At 33.1% G+C, this 23,229-nt stretch overlaps 1 protein-coding gene across 1 annotated transcript; it reads left to right on the top strand.

Moving 5' to 3' along the window:
• Positions 1 to 19,581: 19,581 nt before the first annotated feature.
• LOC149795795 (lewis-type alpha-(1,3)-fucosyltransferase-like) lies at positions 19,582 to 20,808 on the top strand. The gene has a single exon (XM_089963851.1). It carries the CDS (start codon positions 19,582 to 19,584, stop codon positions 20,806 to 20,808), a length of 1,227 nt encoding a protein of 408 aa, XP_089819977.1.
• The last annotated feature ends 2,421 nt before the right edge of the window (positions 20,809 to 23,229 follow it).

Raw genomic sequence — 23,229 nt, 5'->3', positions numbered from 1 at the left:
TTATAATACTATCCCATTTAATAAGCCATTTGTTTACATTTACTGCTAGATATTAGCAGTTATAATACAAAGCATTGGGCATTCCATGAATCACATCTAGCATAGCTAATGTTAGTAATTGGATTTTCTTCAGTTCTTACCCTTCTGCATTGTTTTACAACTAGAGAGCCAATTGGGATCCCATTCATTACCCAACAGGTGCTGCCATTTAGTTTGATAATCCCATCATCAGTTCTCAGACACTAGTTAATTGTACAAATATAGTCCAACAAAACCCACATGTGTCTTACTATGTCAGGCAAAAGAATTGCTCTGCCATTCTCTGTAACTGCTATCTCAACAGCTGAAAATTTTTATCTTTTCACACAAGGGATTTGTCTCTCCATTTGAAGCAATTATAAAATAACTTTACCAAGCCGGAGTTTTCTCCCTAATACAAATGGGAGGGGGATATGCTTTCCTTTATTCTTGAAACACTAAATTTTCTTGCATGCACTCTGATTGGAAATATATTTAAGATGGAATAATTTTTACAACAGATGTAGACAGCAATGGGGCTGCATTTCAGTCCTTCAGAATAATGATTACATCATATGGACAAGAACTTTGTGTATGTATGTATAGATGTATGTATGCATGTATGTATGTATGTATGTATGTATGTATGTATGTATGTATGTATGTATGGCACATCTGCCAGTAGCTTCTCGTGGGTCGATTAATTAATTAATTAAATAATTAATACCGGCCACCATGTATAGTCTATCGTGTGCTGAAAAATGGCGTTAAACCCTACAACAACAAAAACAGCAACAATGGCACATCTGCACTATCATGGCCACTACACAGAGCCAGGTTAATTAGGTAGTAATATTAGTTAAGTTTAATTTGCTGATAATTGCAACTGATGAGATAAGCCACTCTCAAATTTGAGCAAATTCATGTGGATGCTCTTAGGACTGATTGAATGTATTTTTAAATTTTATTTGAAACAACTTCCAAACTCAATATCAAGCTCTAATAGTCAGGGTTGGTTCGTCATGCTAAAACTATTATACACATAGGTAGACCATCTCCAATCATATCCTAAACTTCAAAGCCTAAAGTTTGGAGGACATGTGGAATATTATTAATAAATCAACTCATCCAAATATTCAGGATCGCATAATCCCTAAATTGTCATCAAAATACTCAAGAGAACTAGTAGATTTATTTTGTGTTATCTTTTTGGAAAACAGTAACATTTCCAAGACTGGACATATATGTGTTCAGTCAGAAAGTGCTCTAGTTTTTACATCTTAATGAATCTCTCTCTCTCTCTCTCATTAAGAATATATTCAACTTTAGTGGTTTTTCACACACTTCTGCTGGGGAACTAATGATGTTTTTTTATGACCACTGCCCCCCCCCCCCGATAAAAAACATTGGCTAACCTAGTCTGCCCTGCTGTTAAGCAAATTACATTGTATGATAAATAAACTAATATACTGTACTTGCTCCGTTCAATGGAAATAATTATTCTAATTGTATTCTTATGCTTTAGTGACAAAATATAAATTATGTAAGCATTACCTATATAAACCATAAACACAGTTACAAAAACACAGCAGTAATGTAATGCTGAATAGAAAAATTATATTATCGAAATAATTGATAATTGTTGTTGAAAAACTATTTTGCACATATATAAAAGCTATAATACATCTACTACTGCTACTACTACTACTAATTTTAATAATAATCTAATTTTAAACTTTCTTTGTCAGACAGTTTAAGGCCAGCAAGGCAACAAATTTATTAACAAATATATGATTTAAAATAAATTTTAATCTTTTTCAAATAATCTTGCTAAAATATTTTTCTTATAAAATATATGTTGAAAAGGTAAATGTGTAAAAAAAACATCGATCAAATATTCTGATGAAGGCAGCAACAGTCTCTAGGCTGAAATTTTGTTTTGAAATCAATTTCATTACTTCTTTTTAACTGCTGAATGTGGAAACCATATCTGATATTCTTCAACAATAACACCATTTTCAATTTAACTGCTGTGGTGGACATATTGGAATCCAACCTGTCATCAATATTATTTAGGACCAACAAGACATCATGAGAAGTCTTTTGGTGGAAATCCCATGTTGATATTACTTTCTATTTTGGAGGAGAACAATCTGGTGTATACTCTTCATGTTAATCTTCAAATAATCCCAGCCCTTTTTTTAAACATATGGATAACATCTTAGTTCGCTATATGAATTTGTGGAAAGCATTATCATATTAATGTCTACCATCTTTTTCTTTAAATCAGAAAATATTTTATTATCATCATACTAAAAATATTTACAACTCTCTCTCTCTCTCTCTCTCTCTCTCTCTCTCTCTCTCTCTCTTTACATCATTTGATTTGCTAGATATTTAATATAAAGACCTCATCGGTTGTTAACACCTGCTGTGCATCCAACTGTGTTTTGCTAACATCCTCAGCTTGCTAAACAATTATGAGCTCACAGTTAGCAAATTCCTCAGTAAAGAAAGTGCAAGGATCAGATGTTTACAGTGATAGTGTGCTTGAGCCAAAAAATCTTCTTTATACCCATAAAATAACAAAGTTTTGTATGGAGACTTCATTTATAATGCTATTGAAAGTAGAAGAAAGCAGGTTTGGATTACTGAACTATAATTTATACTCTGGAAAGCCAATATGCAGCTAGCAAAACTGCACCAGAAAAAACAAGCCAAATACTTCTAAGAATCTACCCCCACCCCACCCGGGAAATGCCATTTACAATGAGCTAGCAATAAAGACACAAGCACCTACCCCCCCCCCACATGCAGTGGCCCAAATTCGCTGTTGAAAACCCAACAAACCCAAACACATGTACTAAAGTTATATTAGCACCCCATGACTCCGTTCCAGCATTTGCTGGTAAAGAGTTGGAGTTGTCACACTGTTGTTCGTTTCTAAAGGTTATTATTTGTAATTTATGTATTCCCCGTTCTCCCAATTTTGGATTTCATGTATGCATTTTTTTCTTCATTTTCAAGTTGTTCTTTGTTTCATTTTGTCATATTTTTTTGAGTTGTCCCTGCATGCTGGTTGTGAGATGTACTCCATTACCACCCGGTACATAGGTCAGTTTCCATTCTCAGGTCAATACTTGCAAACACTAGTGCTTGTGAGTGTTTTCTTGCCTTGAACCTTACATGCATGAAGGTGCCCCGAGTGGCCAAGTGGTCTAAAGCGCTCTCTGTTATATATCACTGCCATCTCACCTCTGTCAGCATGGGTTCAAGTCTCAGATTCGGCCAATGTGGGTATGTGAGAAGGCTTGCCAGTAGCTTCTCATGGGTCGGGGGTTCTTTCCGGGTTTTGTCTCTTGTTCTTCCTCCACCATTAATACTGGACGTCATGTATAGCCTATTGTGTGCTGAAAAATGACATAAAACGCTACAACAACATGCATGAAACTTAGGATCGTACTTGTTTTTCCTTTGCAGAAGTCCATGGTTAAAATGTTTGCTCCCATCTCCATTTTGTTATCATTATTATTTTGAAGTGAATTGCCATAGTCATTAAAGTCCAGTGTGGTGCTGTTTGTGTGTGTGCTGTGATGTAACTGTATGCTTAAAGAAAAAGACCATTAGAAACTAATTGAGACAAATAGTGCCTCTAACACCATGTGCAGGAGAAAGTGGGCATAAACCCCGCCAGCTGATAACAGATGGAAGACAGCAACCTGCCGAAATCAAGCCGAAATCAAATTACCAAACAAGATTGATAAGTGTGCCCACATAAACACGCAACCTAATGACGAATGATAAACACAGAAGCATCTAACATTAGGACATATACGAGTGATTCATGCAAAATACCACAGGGGAGAATTAGCAGAAAATAACCAAAAAATACAGCACTAATTACAAACTAATTCTTAAGCACAGGGCGAAATATGAACAAATGAAACTTTTGAAACCAAACTTTTCTTTACCTTGCCTACAATAAAAAAATGATACCCACGACAATAAAAACAACATAGTATATCTCCCTGGAAAAGCCATCTCAAGATGTGCTGGCTGAGAGGACATCAGACCACATTCAAGCAAAATATTGCATTAGAAAAATCATCTTGTCTATGGAAAGCCTTAAAAGCTGGCTAGTAAAATTAGACCAGAAACTCTTCTGATTAGCATATTTTCCATCACGTCGGCGTGTTGGAAAATGTCAAATGTATATCATTTTAATCATTCTTAGTTGAACAGTTTTTTGCCATCACACTAAAATGGATCTGGTATGGGCATACTAATTACGGATATAAGGACACAAGCAAAATAAAAAGGCACAAGGAAGACTTTAAAGGGCTCATACTATGTGATAAAGGAAGATGTGATGAAGGCAACATATGACTTCATGGTAAAAGTAAAACATGAATCTTTGGAAACTGTCATTTTTCTAATGGAAGAATAATGGGAAAATGAATAATGAAAAAAGTCAGATTCTAGATGAGAGAAAACCTGTCAAAACTAAAAGACCACATTCCCATGTAAAATCTTACAGCAGAGTGCAATCTGACCAAGTATGTAAGTAAAACCTATAAATTAGTATCATATAACTTTTTAAAATTTAATATATGGAAGTGTGCCTTTCCGACAATATATGTCATATATTTGATACTTAATTAAATTGTTTGTAAAATAGCTTTTTTACCTATTTAACCACTAGTTGTTAGAGCATCTGCCTCGAATGAGGGAGGTCTTGGGTTTGAACCCTGGCCAAGTTATACCAAACACTTCTAAAAATGGTACTGACAGCTGCCTTGCTAGGCACTCAGCATTAACAGGTTAGTGTTAGGACTGGTTGGCCTTAAGTGTTCGGATAATGTGACTGGGTGAGACATCATGCTTCATATCTACTGTATGATGCCCCAGTGATATACATCCCTATTAACTGCCACACTGCAGATATCATAGCGATATTACTGATTTTTTTTTGAAAACAGCTACAGAGCAGACGCGTCTGTGTCAAATCAAGCGCGGCAAGGATTTATTCTTTACTCGTTTTCACCGAAAGATCCACCGGGATACTTAATTGTGCAGGAACCAATTAATCCAGTTTATCTGCGATGTCATAATTATTTATTATCAAGGATGATATTTAAACTGACAGATCAGTCTGGAAACTAACTTGATTTACGCAACGTGACGCTAAGTATAAATTTGCTTATAAAATCTTAATCATTTTTATCCTCTTCCTGAAAAAAAAAACAACAAAATAAAATTTAGATAAAAACCAACAAAAAGTAACAAAAAATTCATTTTTTTTAATTTTAACAAATTTTTTATAATTAAAATTCCCAAATGAATAAATTTATTAACGCTGATGGATAATTGGTGGTCAAAATTACAAAATTGTTAAATTTATTAATGCTGATGGGGTAATTGGTGGTCAAAATTACAAAATTGTTAAAATTATAAGTTCAGATGGGATATTTGGTACTCAAAATTACAAAATTATCTAATTTTCATTAAAATAAATTTTCACATACAGAATTTATTTCTCGTCGTTGTCTAGGATTTTTCATAGTTGTCGCAAACGAATGCTAATCATTTTTTTTTGCCCCGTACTCGTTAGACAATTCTGATCTGATTTTGTCAACAGCTCTAGATAACGCAGCATATTCTTTTATTTGTTATTCATCGTTGTCGGCCAGCGACTGATACATCGCTGATTGAATTTTTTTTAATAAATCTATACTCGGCAGACAGAACATATCTTTCTTCGTGTTTATTTTGCGCTAATACTTCAAAATCCGCGATGATCTTTCCATTGTTTAGTTCATCTGATAATTTTATTTCACGTATTTTTAGTGCTTCAATGGCATAAATTATATTTTTGATATTTTCTTCGTTCATATATGTATATCATATTTCTAAAAGTAAAAAAATAAAATAATTTCTAAAATAAGATAATTTTTAAAATAAAATAATTTTTAAAATAAAATAATTTGATAACTAAAGTGGCCTAATCTAATATTAAAGAAACATAAGAAAACGAAATCCAGCTTCCAAATTTGTATGAAAATGATGATTTATTTACTCGATCTGCAACTTTTCGCACCGAAGCTGGGTTAATAACAAAGTATTTACCAGCGGCTGTCATTGATTGAAATGTCATCTCTTCGTTGGTCTCCACGTTTATTGATTTAACCGCCTTGGCAGTATTGTTATTACAACCAGTATTTTCTGATCTGTAGTTTTCGCTTTGAGTAACCGCCCTTAGATTAGATAACTTATTATTGAGTTTATTTCCATCAATGTGATCAATTACAAATCCGTCTTTTATTAATCCGTTAAAACATGCATAAATGAAACAATGACAGAGATAATGTTTCTTTGTCTCTTAAAAATGAATGTAACCAAATTTATCAACGTTACCAACTGATTATTTTTTTTTGATTTCGCAATGTCTAAATGCGCCGTTGCAAGATGCTTCGTAGTTATCGACGATTGAATGCTTCGTGAATATATTATTCATATAGTAATTATCATCTGTCTAAATCACAATTTGATGAAAACCTATTTATATAATCCTCTTTGCGCTTGATGACGTCGTTGGTGGTTTTTTTTATCATAATATCTCGTTAGCGTTTTCCACCATATTGTGCGCATATTCGAGTTTTCCACCGAATTCCAACACTACATTTTATGCATCGAGTTGGTCCAGGACAACCTCGACGAATAGATGCTAAATGTTCCCCGCAAAATTCACTTCTGCATGATTTTCCACAACATGTCAACGAACCAACCATTATCCATTTGCATTGATTTATTATTATTTAGATATTTGTCTAAAATATAACATGAATTTATTTGATCTTGATGAAGCTGAATACGATTTAACTGAGGTAAATAGTGCCAAGAAAGAATGTTACGATGACGGAGCAGTTCATGTGTGGTCGACGTGGAAAATTATCGGCGTCGATAACACCATGAATGACGCACGAGCGAAATAAATAATAGATATTATTGGCACTCACGGTGACAAGAAATTTATATTTGGAATAAAATTTATCGCGCAGATGAACGACGAAGTATGGGTTGCTCGCGATAAACGTGATCCTGTAATTGGCGGAAAAAACTGTCACCGTGTCTGGTAATTCCGAACTGGGATTGTAACCGGCATAGATAAACCGTATTATGTGCGTGCGTATCCTGTAACTGCGGTTGTTTATGGAATTTATCAACTACGTGATAAACCTGACATTAATAAACTTGCTTTAATGAAACATTCTTCGGGAATAAATTGTGCAGCTGAACGAGTAATGGAGCATTTAAGAAACATAAAACGCGGATCAGGTTTAACCGATTTAAGACAAGAAAAAATAACAACATGGGCGCGGTCGGTAACTGCAGGTGCATCAGTGAATGACGTGCTGCGTTATCATGTAAACTAAAATTCCCCATTATTATAAAGACGTTATCGGGAGAAATTTTATATTCGTCGGCATATGAATCCAAAGAAGCACCAGTTGTGATTGCCGATCATAATTCGCACGCATGGACCAGTGCAGTAATGGTATTTCCACGAGATCGTGTTGCTAAATTTTATTCACATAAATTTTCTGGAAATATGTTTGATTTTATTTACAAAATAAGTAAATCCGATCCGGTATTGGTGTGGTTATTTAGAAATAATGATAAATACGATCAGTTTGTGCGACCTAATGGCGACATGTACAGAGATTGGTTATTGTTGAAAAATACCGCCGTGGTGATGTGTGGCGATCACAGTGAACCAAATCCCGTCGATGAAAAATCTCCCCATGACTGGTTGAAGAATTTTGTCGATTACTATGAAGAAGTTGACACCGATTACAGATCACTTGATGCAAAATTAAATGAATTTAAAAAATTAATTCGATTACAGTCAAATAAAACCCAATGCGGGGTTATGCGAGAAATAATTTTAGAAACACACATGAAGGATTTTTTAAATCTGTGGAAGCCAAATGATTCAATAGTTGCAAGCAGAAAAATAGTTCGTGATGCACTTCAACAGGAATTATTTCAACTACATAAAGATAAAGTTCCATTATTACCGGTGCCGTTATGTTATCGACCAGCTGATACGCGACGACAAAATATTGACGTTGATGTGCCAGGACAAGGAAAACAAAATCTTGTGTTAAATGATGTTGTTGTAGTTGATGATGAATTCGGCGAGCAAGCACTGCACACTGAAAAATCTCCATGGACGCTAGGATACGCAATGATTATTCATTCGTCGCAAGGATTAAGAATTAATGATACACGAGTTTGGATTGTTGATGATCGCGTAGAATGGTCAAATTTAGCTTTTTTTAGCTGTATCTAGAGTTAGAAAAATATCTCAACTAAAACGGATCGTTTTAGATAAATTAATAACCGACAATGAAACCTGCGATTACACGATAAGGAAAAAATTATTCAGTTATAAACGATTTGATAAAAAAAATAATTATGAATTTGACCTGGATGTGCAATTTATAATGTCGTTGAAGCAACAACAAAATAATCATTGCGCGATTTGTAATTGCATCATGACATGGCGGTATCAAAAAAATGACCCAAGACAGTTTACCGTGGACAGAAAGAATAACAATTATGGTCACCACGAGAAAATATCACTTTGGCGTGTTTAGAATGCAATAGATGTCGCGGAGCTGGTTATTTAAGTGATTGCGACGGCAACTGAGTGTCCGCGGCAATTACCTGTAATTCTTCACGGGTAAATCCACGCTGAGGAGCAAGTGAATCAAGTATATAAATTGCTGGTCTACCAGTAGATCTTGTCACGGTAGATATTTTATGTGTAGTTATACTCCAGACGTGATCTGTTGCTCTTTTTCTGCCACCCTCAGCCTCGCCTGGTTTATATAAATATCTTACAATGATACTACCTAACACTGGCCGCGTAGAAAAATCGCGTCGTCGTATTGGTATAATTGTTTTTGTGATCGCGATGGCCGGTTTCATCGATATTGCTCATGTTGGCTCGCTATTTATTGCTGATATTACATCTGGTAATCTTTCTACCCATTCATGAGATCTCTTGTCCTGAATAAATTCTCTCACGTATTGATAACCAAATAGTCTCTCAGCAAGTGTTTTAATGAATCGTTCAACAATAGCTTGATCACGATGAATTCCTGTGTGTCCTTGACGTATTTTAACGTTATTTTGTTTCATCAACAATGATACCGCACCTAAAAATTCCCTGCCAGGGTCAACTTGAAGTTAATTTGGCCATCGTAATGGTCCTCGTTGATAAATTTTCCTGAATACTTCAACGACTTCAGTGGCTGTTTTTTGTCGCTAACGGCTCTGCTTCTTTGTATCAACACGTATTTGCATGTTTTATCGTCAACGGTGTCATGCGGTGAAAACATAATATCAGCCTGATGAACTTCATTAGGAACAGTAACGTCAAAATGTGGGTGCTCGATTCGTTTAGGCAGTGGAAGATAAATTTGCCACGCTGCCTGCTTGGATAACCATGACGCGGCAGTGGCAGGTTTTACTCGAGCGGCACTGGCAAGTTTTTTTAATTGTAGTTTTACCTTTCCAAAATCCAACTGGAGAATAATAAATCGATACCATAATGTTAATTACCAGCACCTAGCGTTAATTTACCTTTCATTGCTGATTTTACTAACCAGCTAGCTAATGTTTCTCTGAATGATTTATCTTTTTATGGAATTTAATGAATGAATTAATTTTGCATCCGCGAGATGCCTCTATTGAAGATCGCTACTTTGATAAGCAATATGCTGAGCGAGACACGTTTGATCAATTGCATTTACTGGTTCTTCGTTTAATGTTGGTTGATTATGATCGTCAAGTCTATTATCAAGTCGGATTCCTGACCACAATAATTATATCCAGGAATACGTTTTTCTCCGCTATATTTAGCCCAAGGTGTACCTGGCAGCGTTATTAATTTTGCTGCAATATCACCGCCGTGTTTTTTTCTTTTTTTTAAATTAATTTTATTTTTGGTTTCTGACTAGAAATAAATCTAAATGTTTTTGTACCACATCGCGCACATGTACCTGCAACAGCTGATTTATTATTGCGCGAAGCAACTGTAATTAGACCAATTGATGGAGTACGTGAGCGGCATTTTACACAAAATAAATCCATGATATAATTATATCATAAATGTAATTGATTTTTCCGCTACAAAATAACACGAACAAGTTAAACATCACGCAGCGTTACCAGATTCTATTAGAATGATTATAATAGGTCCATCTGGATCAGTTAAAACACAGTTGCTCCTTAATTTGATAATGAGATGTTTAAAATGGGATAAATTATATTTAGTTGTACCATCCGTTGATGATCAGCGATGTTATCAGGTATTAAAAGATTTTAATGAAAACGCATCGTTGCTAAGTGAACGCGACGATATTATTGAATTTATCACCGACATCGATGAAGCACCATCGGTTGATTCCATTGATGGTAGTATTCATAATTTAGTTGTTTACGACGACGTAATGTTGGATAAACAAACGAATCCTGCCTGGATATTTTCCCGAGGCAGACATAAAAATACAGATGTTATTTATGTAACTCAGCGGTTTACATAAAAACCAAAGGTAATCAGGGATAACTGTAATATTTTAGCTGTTTTTAACGGCGTAGATACACACACGTTAAGAAACAATCACCAAACTTGGTGCAGCGGCAACATGGATATAGTTAAATTTAAAATATTTTTCATCCGCGCTCAATCATCACCGCATGGATTTGTAACGATAGCGTTGCATGACCCTCTAACACGATATCGAGTTGGTCTTGATACAATATTTTGAACAAGCAACATTAACAAGCACAACAGCAGGACGGGCACTGTCATACAATTATTTCAAATTTTTTGTCATGTTTACATCATTGTGGAAGCATTTATTTCTGAAAATAAGCCTTTCTTCGAACAATATTTTCGTGGAGGCCTTTATTGTGGAAACGCCCTCTGGTCTGTTCGCCCCCCCCCCCCCCCCGCTGCTGCATGTGAGCACTGCGACGCTCTTATATGGCATGCATGAGTGTGGCGGAGTTAGCCTCAAACCAGACATTGTTATTTGATTGCTTCTCACCAAAGATCCGTGTGGCTGTGCTGTACACAGTCTCTCTCATGTGATCCCATCTTTTTTTGGCACTGCCGTTGGGGTTACTGAACCAAACGTCTTGGACATAGCATAGATGAATTCCTCAGCCTTGTATGGATATGTCGTTTTGCTTACATCAATGCGTGGTTTACCCTCTTGCCTAGAGTGGTGGATCTTCTTCGGCTCACTCTTCATTTTGCGGCACACCAGCGAGTGGTCGTTGTCAGTCAACACTGTGCAAGGTACGGGTACGCAGCTGATAGATCCAAGGGAAAGGACAAGCCGATACGTCATGGCACCAGCTGCGTCGCAGGAGTTGCCCAGATGACACTGAAATCTATGCCGGTATAATGTAAAACCGTATTATGTATATCAATTATGTTTTAATGTATTATATATAATCAGCTAATACATACCTCCGTGTGGTTGAGATACAAAATATATTTCTTTATTTCAAATCGTACACAGGATGTTATATCTTAATTCTGCTATCGTAACTAATCTTATAATATCATGCAAGTTTCATGAAACTGGTGTGCCTGAAAGTTTGTAGTAATTACAGTTAAAATCCAAATTATATTCGGTATATTATATTGTACCCAGTTTTATTTCGGAATCTACATTGTTTTGCTATTTTTAATACTTACACCAAATGAAGATGACTGCGCAATCACAAATGTTAGCTCTAAGATTCATAGTATCAGACAGTTTCAATATGTTTGGATCGTATTAAGATTTGAAATTGAGTTCCTAATGTTGATGCATATCCATGCCTTTTGATTATACAACATAGATATATAAAAGAAAATATAAAGAAAACGAGCCAGTGATTTTCAATAAATCGAGTACTTAGTGTCGATATTAGCCCTATGTGTTTTTTTTTGTATATAAACGAAGACAATATATATTTATGCAATATACTGTTCATCACTTGATAAACGTGGTTTTTATATGCGGAAATTATATACAATATACTTTTTCAGTAGGAGTAACTTTTCTGGATCGAGGTTTACCTGTTTTGAGGCAAATATCCTGTTTGGATATGACTCTTTACCTCATATTACGCGGAACATACTAAGCACCATTAACGTGACCTATAGGACTCACGGTACTAATTCCACTCCAATGGTAAACATATGGAAACACTATCATATTCAAAATTCAATAACTTAAAATTTTTGGGTGCTGATAATGACACTTATAATTTTTCGTGCACATCTAACCTTGGTGCAAGCTTATGTGTGGAGAACACCATATGACCCGCGGCAATTTATTTACATACATGTGCATGAAACACGTGTTATTGATTATGCACGAAATGAATCAGGTGCTACTTTCAGTATTGGGTACTCCTGAGTCAAGCCTGTAAAAGTGCTAAAGTTGCATCAGTAGAAATTTGTCAATATTTTTTTTACATTACATATAGGATAAGCTCTCAAAAGATATTTTTCCTAAAATTTTAATTTTCATTATTAACCAATTATGGGCCACCAAACCTGTAAATACTCTATTATTTCTTCACCCATTTCTAGACTGGTTCACAGTTCTTCCGTATAATTAGTACCGTATGTCCTTTAACTATATCATTGATATTGAGCCTTTTGGTACTTCATTTCAAAGAGGTGCACTGAGCTTCCATTCTTGCACAACATAATGTAGGGTAGACTAATTTATAATTTAGAACAAATTTTATATCCCTATGAGTTACTTTTTAAAGGTCACACAAATAATTATTCGTACACCTTGCGAGAATATGGGTCATACTAGTACTTGAAGAGAAATTACTCTAAATGCTTGGCCTAACAAAGCCAATTTCTTTTTTACGGTGCTTGATTGCTCACTTAACAATAGTAATTGCGTTAATATATATAAAAAATACCTTTTCAAGGAAGTGCGATCACTGAATGATATAATATGTTTTTCTCCAGCTTTGGAGTGAATGTGTCCTCCCTGATATCAAAGTTGTTAATAGAATATAAAAATGTACACACCATACAACAATAATTTTTGTGCAATAAGGGAAGCAACATCTTCATAAATGAATGTACACGTTATTCTTAGAAGTACCATGATTGTTCACCACTTTTTGTTTTTCATTTTTGTCCCTACACAAACACCAGTAGTAGTAATAACAGTAGTAGTAGTATTAGTACTAGTATTAGTAGCAGCAGAAGAACTAGTATTAAAAGCTGTATAAGTTAGAAGTATCAGTAATAGTAGCAGGAGCAATAATACTATTAGATTAGGGATTAGTAGAAAATCGCAGCAGTAGTAGTAATAGTAAAGGTAGCAATTGTTGTTGTTGTTGTTGTTGTTGTAGGGTTTAACGACATGTTTAAGCACACGATATGCTATACATACTGGCATTATTAATGGTGGAGGAAGAACCCGGGAGACCCCGGAAATAACCACCTACCCACGATAAGCTACTGGCAAGCTTTCTCACTTATCCACATTGGCTGAATCGTGGACTCGAACCCACGCAGACATAGGTGAGATGGCAGTGATCCGTAACGGAGATCGTTTTAGACCACTCGGCCGATCGGGGCCCCAACAGTAGCAATAGCAGCGGTATTAGTAGTAGTAGCAGCAGCATCAATAGTAGCAGCGACAAATCAGGGGTATACATAGAAATAGCAATACGCATTGTGTTGTCGATGTAGATGGGTATGAATGTGAATGCCGATTGCTGATATAATATTAAAAATAATTTTGACTGAAAGGACTAGAAGTAACAGATTGTATTGAAATTCGAAAACAAATGCTATACTTAGGCGATACATGAAGTTTATTCTCTGAATCATTTATAATATAAGCAAGATCATATAAGGAATCATCCTTTATTTTTGAGTAATATCCTGTTCATATATTGTAAAATACCGGTACAACGGAATATACATCCATACAATTTTTTTATACACTTCAATATTGTATCCACTAGATATATGTATATATATATGAATGACGAATGGATTATAGTTGACTATATCCAACCTGTACTATAGCTCTTGAAACCTTTATTTGGTACGTATCAAACATAAGACGAATCAGTAAGTATTTATGTCATCATTTTATTTTGATCACAGTTAATGAATCTCGGCATTTCATTATAATTTATTTGGTGTCAATATTTCATTCCATGTTCTCCATTGCATTCGTTTAACATAATTGACCCGTTTCGTAGCCATATATGTGTGCGTTATTCTGATAAACAAGTGTTAATTAGGGGCATATAACTGTTTCGCTGTTGTACGTTTTTTGAAGAGATGTATAAGTGAGCTGAGTTAACAGCAAATATTACATTATATTGATAAATATAAAATGTTCTAAGATCGAAGTAACTCTATTATGTTTTCAACTTCTTATATCTCTCATGAGAAATACGTTTGCTATTATACTGCGCACAGTTATGGAATCATCTAAATGATCACAGGTGTGCGCAAGTTTGGTGTGTGCACGTTCAGAAGAATATCTTATTTGACTTAACAAACGGTAATAATTCATATTCATGTAGTTCTACAACAACACGTATTATCAAGCTTTTTATCTCAGAGTTGTATCGGCATTTATTGTTGCAGGCTCTTCCTATTCCAATCTCCTATCTCGTTGAGTTTGAAAAATGAGAAAAAGATCACTGGTATAAATAAATCGTTCAAAGAAGATGTTATTCGAACTTGTTGTTTTCATTCATATTCTGGAGGAAGCAACTCGTAAATCTGTCTATGTCGATACGCTGATAACTGTGATTGATGTTTGAATACCAAAATGAGTGGATATAACTTTAAAACAGATAGTGCCTCTTCATCTATTTTATGTTTATTTTCACAAAGAATCGTAAATAACGCCCCGAATATTGCAATCAATGTAACATGATTGAAATAAAATACACATGTGCACAGCATATATATATATATATATATATATATATATATATATATATATATATATATATATATATATATATATATATATATATATATATATATATATATATATATATATATATATATATATATATGTATATATATATGTATATATATATATGTATATATATATATGTATATATATATATGTATATATATATATGTATATATATATATATATATATATATATATATATATATATATATATATATATATATATATATATATATATATATATATATATATATATATGCAACTCATTGCATAGACAACGCTCTTGTATTCTGAATGTGCCACCAAATTAGCCTTTCTGCATGCGCAAAATGACGACTGCTGATTAGTGGTCGAGCTCTACCTTTGGATATGTCGAATAATAATTATCCTTATGAGTTGCATACGATGAACGCTAATTTCCTATTGACGCAATGTGCTACTGCAATATATGCGACGCCTATGTTAAATCAATTTCATACTGCAAATTACGCACGAATAAAATGTGGAACACATACATACATGTCTCTATCTATCTATATATAGTAACGGCCGTTATTATTTGTTGGAAAATAACGTAATGCGTGTTCAGTTAGAAATAAACAACCAAAAAAAAAGACGATCCATAAGAAAAGCAGTCAACATGCAATAACAAAGAAAAGCAACTGAGCACAAAGCATTTCATATTAACGCTATGGAAACTGCACACGTCACCAACGCGGAACATAGAAACTAACATACATAACATATAGGTGACTGTTATGTTTAAGGTATGACAGTCTTAAGAAAGGTGTGCATATCAATTATTCATTCTAGCATCTTCAGAAAGAAGTGCATATCAATTATTCATGCGAATATGTTTTTATTGCGCATTGGAAATACTTATTTGCTAAACTCCAGAAATGGATAACGGCCTGATAATGTAGGTGATACAAATTTGCACCATACATATAGGATATATCAATAAAACGGAAAATGTAATTAATCTGATCAGTTAGTGTTTGCTTTTTGTAATTATATCATAATTTGATTTGATATGTTGTAGGTGCTGTCTAATGCTGTAAAGCGATTAGAGCTTCTAAAGATTAGGCGGTATACAAAGTCATTAGTATCATTATTATTGTTATTATTATTATTATTATTATTATTATTATTATTATTATTTCTTGGTAATATTATGATGACCGTTGAAATGTATATTGATTGTCCAATTTAGTTGCTGTAACAGGGGCACATAATTGAAAATGTTCGAACATGCGTGCGTATGGACGTCCGATCAAAATATAGTAACTATATTCTACCAATTTAGTATTCTGTAGAATTATTATACTATCAAGTTATTTATATTTACTCGATTTATAGTCGTAAGTACACAAAAAGGACAATACGTTACATTGGGTTATCTATACATGCACTTGTATTTAATATTAAGTTCGTTTTCTTTTATTTCAGAAGGAAGTGTTGTCGGCTTAGCAACCACATAGATATGTCTAACAAATGTAAGTCTTGTGATTCATTATCGTCGCAAGCTGCAACCGTAGCGTAAGCTATCAAAATATTAGTTTCATCGACATGCAGTTTTCCACAGTGTGTAGCGTATAAATTTATATTTTAACATAATTTAATAGCTGTCCATAAAACGTGGTACACGCCAAAAGGAAGAGTGGATATTTAATGAACACATAGTATCGTAGAATAAACATTTGTCAGGAAACATTAGTTCAGATGTAAGGTTGTAAAAAGTTTGCTAATATTTTTCTCCTCAGAAGACCATATAATGTTACTTGTAAATAAGTTTTATATTATCCAGAATAATAACCAGCAACAAATGGAACTATTGAAATAAAATTTTGTTGACAGGATATGTATGTCAGTATCACATGAAAGCTGAAAAAGCTTTGTACGTTTCTTAATCACGCTTTTTTATCTGATTTTGTACGCTACCATTTCAGGCTCGAATTCTCTAACGGGCATTTTCTGTGATTCTTTGTTTCTTTAGATATGTTATAATAGCTTTATAGAGATATGTCTACACAAAAGAACTTATTTACCATAATTGCCATATATGACACTTATTAAGCCTACACAAGTTTGAAATAATAAATATGATCAGCACCAAAAAGTGCGTAGAGCAACACAAATTAATAATAGTATAGTACTTAGTATTATTGTTGTTTTGTTGTTATTGTTATTGTGTTTCGTCTTTGCCGTTTTATACTTCTTTTTAAACATCTTCTTCTACTTCTTCTTCTTCTTCTTCTTACTTTTGTTAGTATTATTAACATTATTCCCAATATCGTCCCAGCCTTATCGTCTTCTTCTTTCTTACAAATTATATATTAATATGAACTAAGTTTTAAAAAAATAAGACAAAACAAATCATTTTGTCAGGTATATAAATTGAGTTTTGCTGTATTTGCCGCTTTGATTAAGTCTGAAACAGACTGCACATAATGTAATCCAGTGTAACGTTTCTAAATGTATAACTAGCAACCAGATAGCTTCCAGTGAGACAGGTTGTGAAGGTTTTAATCATCAAAGTAATCATCATCATCATCATCATCATCTGTATCACCATCGTTGTCGTCATCTTCATCATCTTGTAATGTGGTAACTCGAAATGTAGACCACACTCATATTTAATATTATGTACTTTTGAAATTGTACCATAATCCTTTCATCAGTATCGTAAGATATCTTTCCTAAATGTAATATTTATTTAATCTCTTGCAAAATTGACTGATAAAGTCAAACCATCTGCACCTAATATGAATATCACATACAATTGTATCCTTAATTCAATCTTACTATTCTCGCATCTGTTGCAATATAGCAGAATGCAGAATGAACTGTCAAGGTATGTGTTGGTTGCTATTTAATTATTTTCATCAGTAGACAATAATACACATTTGTATACTTGTGAACAGTTAATCCAACAGTAAGTGTATGTTCTATTGTGTAAGTTTAATTTTGTTTTAGGATATAAGTTATCAGATATTTGCTTGTTTTCTTGTTTGATGCTGTTTTTCGTAATCATGTTCTTTCATGATTACCCTCGACATGCTCTGTTTGATTTTTTCAATTGTTCTACTTCATTATTTTATTTTACATATATGCTATTTTTATTTGATTTAATACAAGTGGTATTAGATACTGGGATTTCTCATTCAAGCAAGGGTTTTCGTGTTTGTTAAAATATGTCCTGATTTGACAAGTTTTAATGTTTTTGTCTATCAGATACCAGCAGAAAATCTCACAACAAGATGATGTCATCTGCACTACTCCAATTATCATGTCACACTGTTATATGCAAAAGTTACCGTTGTCTAATTATCAAATTATAAAGATGTTGAACGGTGTATATGTATATAAGTGAACTTCAGTATCGTCCTATTTAATCTCGCTAAATGAATTGTATGTGCTAAGTTTTTTATTCCTAATTAACCAACACATTGTATCAAGCTGAAATACTATGCAATGGTAAAGTCCTATACTAGTCTATTATTTTAACCCAAAGGCAAAATCATATTAGAGACAACGAGTTATGGACACATAATTGTGGTCTTCAGGTGTGACCAAAAGGAAACAATTTCTAGAGAAGTAAAGATTATTTTCGCAACATATTATGGTTTACATAAATGACACAACTCATGAGAAATCTATTAAATACATATTTGTTTCATAGCCTTGACATTTTACTGACCGTCAATACCTGCATGCTTCCGAACTAGAACCCAAATATTCATATAATTAACTAAAGTATTATATTTGAAAATAAACTTCATATGAATTAAGATTCAAGGGCGATACCGGATAAACATATTTACCTTATCAGGACTTGTATGCAGAATGCAGATGTTCAATTGTTCAGAAATTCATAAACACTCTGCTCATCGATGTTTCTTTTGTTTTATGAGATAGTTAAGTATCAAAGGTGAAATTCGTAAGCCTTGTATTATAAACTAAACTGACGTAGTCACGCTACATTGGATAATCTTTAGTCCATGTGAATTATGTTTGGGTTAGTTTTTTCCCAATACTTCACAACCTATTGTAACAGGTGGACGAAACATGCAAATAACTGAAGGCTAGAAATCTAAGATATCATGAGTATTCGATAACGGTGTTTAACAGAATATTAATCACGTTCAAAGGTAGAGATATACTCTTAAGATCAGGAATAAACGGAAAGCGATGCGGAATAAGTTAAATGAGCTAATATAATGGTCATAATGTGGGGACACAATTACCACCAAATTATGTCATTTAATACCATGCATTAATATATTTCTTCTCCTTTCAAGGAAAACTGTTTCTGAGGAATGTTTGTTGTGCCTTTTTCATTCATGCAATTTTGAGCTATGTACCATCGGGTACTTTTTCAAACTTCAATATGCAAAACAAGCTCTAAACGTCTGCAAAACGCAATCTCTGCGTGCGATTACTAACAAATGATATTATTTAATAACATGCATACATATATTTTTTTTCTCTTTTTCAAGCAAAACTAATTATGATGAGTGTATGTTGTGCCGTTTTAACTCTTGCAATGTTGAGCTCTGTGACATGGACACCTTTTTCAAACTACAATATACAAAACAAGCTCTACACGTCTCCGAAACGCAACAATCTGCTAGTGAATAAAGAATTTAATAGTTCGAAAAACGATGGAGCTGCGACATTTACGAAGAGGGATAATACACTGGTAGATGTACCTGAACTTTTCAGTGATATTGAACAAGTGTATAATATCACGGAATACAAAAAGAAAGTGTTATTACAAATTCTCTGGTTCAACAAACCTATTTGGTTTGGAGAAGAGCAAGAGATGTGCAATAGAAACATTAACCGATGTTTTAATGACAATTGTATCGTTACGTATAACAAATCCCTTCTTGCAGAGGTTGATGCTATACTATTCGACGCAACTGAGTCAACGTTTCCACAAAATCCACCGCTTACACCACCAGAACGTGATCCTAAGCAGGTGTGGATCTTTTACGGTCTCGAAAGTCCTTTCTATTACAATGCAAAGCATTTCCAAAGAAGCCAGTGGAAATCAACGTTCAACTGGACCATGACTTACCGTCTAGACTCGGATATTCCTCACCCGTACGGAATTTTGTTGACGAATCACTCCCCACCTGAACGAAACTATAGGGCTATCTTCCGCGCTAAGACAAAATTTGCAGCATTGATAGTAAGCAATTGTAATGCTGCCAGTAGGCGAAATGACTTCGTCCATCTTTTGCAAAACTATGTTCCTGTCGATATTTTCGGAAGGTGTGGCACACATACCTGTGTCAGAAAAGGTACAGAATGTAGAGATAAAATTGGGAAAGATTATAAATTTTATTTGAGCTTTGAAAATTCTCTTTGTAAAGATTACATAACTGAAAAATTCTTTAACTACTTTCCATTGGATTTGATTACTGTGCAGCGAGGATATTCCGACTACGACACTTTACTACCGAACGACACGTTTATCAACAGTGCTCATTTCTCTACCGTTCAGGGTCTTGCATATTTTATGAAACAGCTTGCTGAAGACGAGGATCAATTTATTCGCTACCTGAAATCGAAAGATAGATACGTGTCTAAGGGCTTTAGTTGGACATATTGTAATGCTTTATGCAACATTTGCAACAAGTTAAATAATCTAGAAAGGAACACAAGATCATATAGTGATATATTTGGTTGGCTTGAGAACAACACGTGCGGTCCAGCGTCTGACGTTAGTTGATTGGTCAGAAATAATTGATTGTTTTCATTTGCAATTGAATTTAATATGAAAAAGAATGATAGTGCTAATTGTGACGTTATATTTAACTATGTTTTCTGAATGGTCTTGTGTTCCGAAACATTTCTAGGGAAAATCATGCCATCACGTTGTTTGTGGATGGAATTTAAAAATAACAAATCCATAGCTATACTATAGATTTTAATTAATATGTATTTCAAAAGGTAGTCAATTAAATGACAGACAAATTAAGCTTATAGTTTCATTTAACAAAGAACAGAATTAAGAAACGATATATTCCGATGGGTAAGTAAATGTTCTAAGCTGCAGTTTTGATCTCACAAATACGAAAATCTAAAATCAATCTTAGTTCCAAATGATTTTCTGTCTTATTTTACAAAATATATACGACAAGATGCATTTTATAAAAACTGGACAATCTATAAAAACAATCAGACAAGTCATATTTCTTAAGGTAAAGATCAATTTTACGTTTTTGCTGGGAAGGTCATGATCGTACCCGATCCAGTGATTATAAAAATGTATTAAAACAATCCTGAAGTAACATATATCGTTGAACATGTAACATATTTTTATTTCTAAGCACTATTTTAAAACAAAATAAAACCTTTTATAATATATGTGTCACTTGTTTGTGGTATTGTGCAACCAAATAAAGTTATGCCAAACATAATGGAAATCTGTATCAAATGCTATACTATACAGAAGAGTTCTCGCTAGGAAAATCAGTTTGTATTGAACATATGTATAAATTTGAACTAAAATATAAGATAAATATGAAACGCATTTCAATGTGAATAAGAGTTACATCTAATGCAGTAGGCTGAAAAAGCTTTCCTGTTATTGAATTACTCAGATTAATATGTTCTTTGAACAAAGACCATATAGTTGATCTGAATTCAAAGAAGCCAAATAATTACTTTCAAAAAAATTGACTGACTAATCTCCCATAATAAATATATCCCATATTGGAACAGCTACTGACAATCTTTTTAATTTCTCCAATTATCTCTATCAATGACATCTCTTCCAAATCATAACAAACTAAATATAAACTGAACGCAACCGATCATAGTTTCCATTTAATTGGAAATATAATCCTGGAAAAAAAATTAAAAAGAGACACTATCGTTTGCTTTTTGTTAACGAACGACAACTAAGTTTCTTTTACATTTATGTGTGTTTTATATAAGGCTTTTTCGATAGGCGTCTTGTCTTATAGAAAACGTTTACTTCTAAACATCCAATGACAATTTAGAGGTACACATTTAGTTAAATACAGTACCAATTAAATTGAAATAAACCTTTTCATTAATTAAAATAGTTTATGCCCTCATGTTATTGTTGCTTTATCGTTATGGAAAAAAGAATACAATGTTGGTAAATAACCTTTCTTTTCTAACATTTTCAGCTTGGTTAACATGCATGACTTCAATTAAATAAGCCAGCTGTAGAAAATATCATGCTGCAATATTTTCAGAAAATAATAATGCACTATGATCTCTTAAACGTTTTATCGAAGAAGAATTTAACTAATATATTTATTCAGCCATTTGTCCCTACATTATATATACAAATATATAACTGAGAAACAAAAGTTAGAGTTACATGATGGTATATGCTTGAGTTGTCAAATATGTATTTTCATGAGAAAAATGTTCAAAAGAAATACGTTTAGGCTGGTCGATGGTCTCTGTTAACGTCTGTTTAGGAATCATATACTAAAAATAACTTTAATGATAACAAATAAGTGTTTCAAAATTTATAAGTATGCTTTCAAATGAATTCATTATAAAATTTCACGTCTATTGGCCATGTACGTTTTTGTTGAAATGTTCAATGTTAAAACTTTTGTACACCTATTAAAATGTAATTCATGCTATATTTGTATCTTCATATTAAACATTTATACCATAGAACCTGTTGACTAGTTGATTTTTGTGAAATGTAAGTAGCAAAATGACTTTTGTGTATCGGGGATTAAGAACGTGTTGTATATTAGTGGATATGTGATCATAATATGGAATTGTTTGTTCTCTGATTCTTGTCTTTAAAATAACGTATTTTTGTATTTCACATATAGCTTTAACGTTAACCATTAACTTCAATCTCTCCTCAAATATTTCCAAGTACGTTTAGTTTATCTCGCAGTACTTCCCAGTCAACAGCTTATGTTTATATATATATATATATATATATATATATATATATATATATATATATATATATATATATATATATATATATATATATATATATATATATATATATATATATATATATATATATATATATATATATATATATATATATATATATATATATATATATATATATATATATATATATATATATATATATATATATATATATATATATCTATATATATATTACGCATACAAA

Source organism: Sinohyriopsis cumingii, chromosome 7, assembly GCF_028554795.1.
Source record: "Sinohyriopsis cumingii isolate HCF-2022 chromosome 7, ASM2855479v2, whole genome shotgun sequence".
NCBI lineage: Eukaryota > Metazoa > Mollusca > Bivalvia > Unionida > Unionidae > Sinohyriopsis > Sinohyriopsis cumingii.
This window is presented reverse-complemented; position numbering and strand designations above follow the sequence as displayed.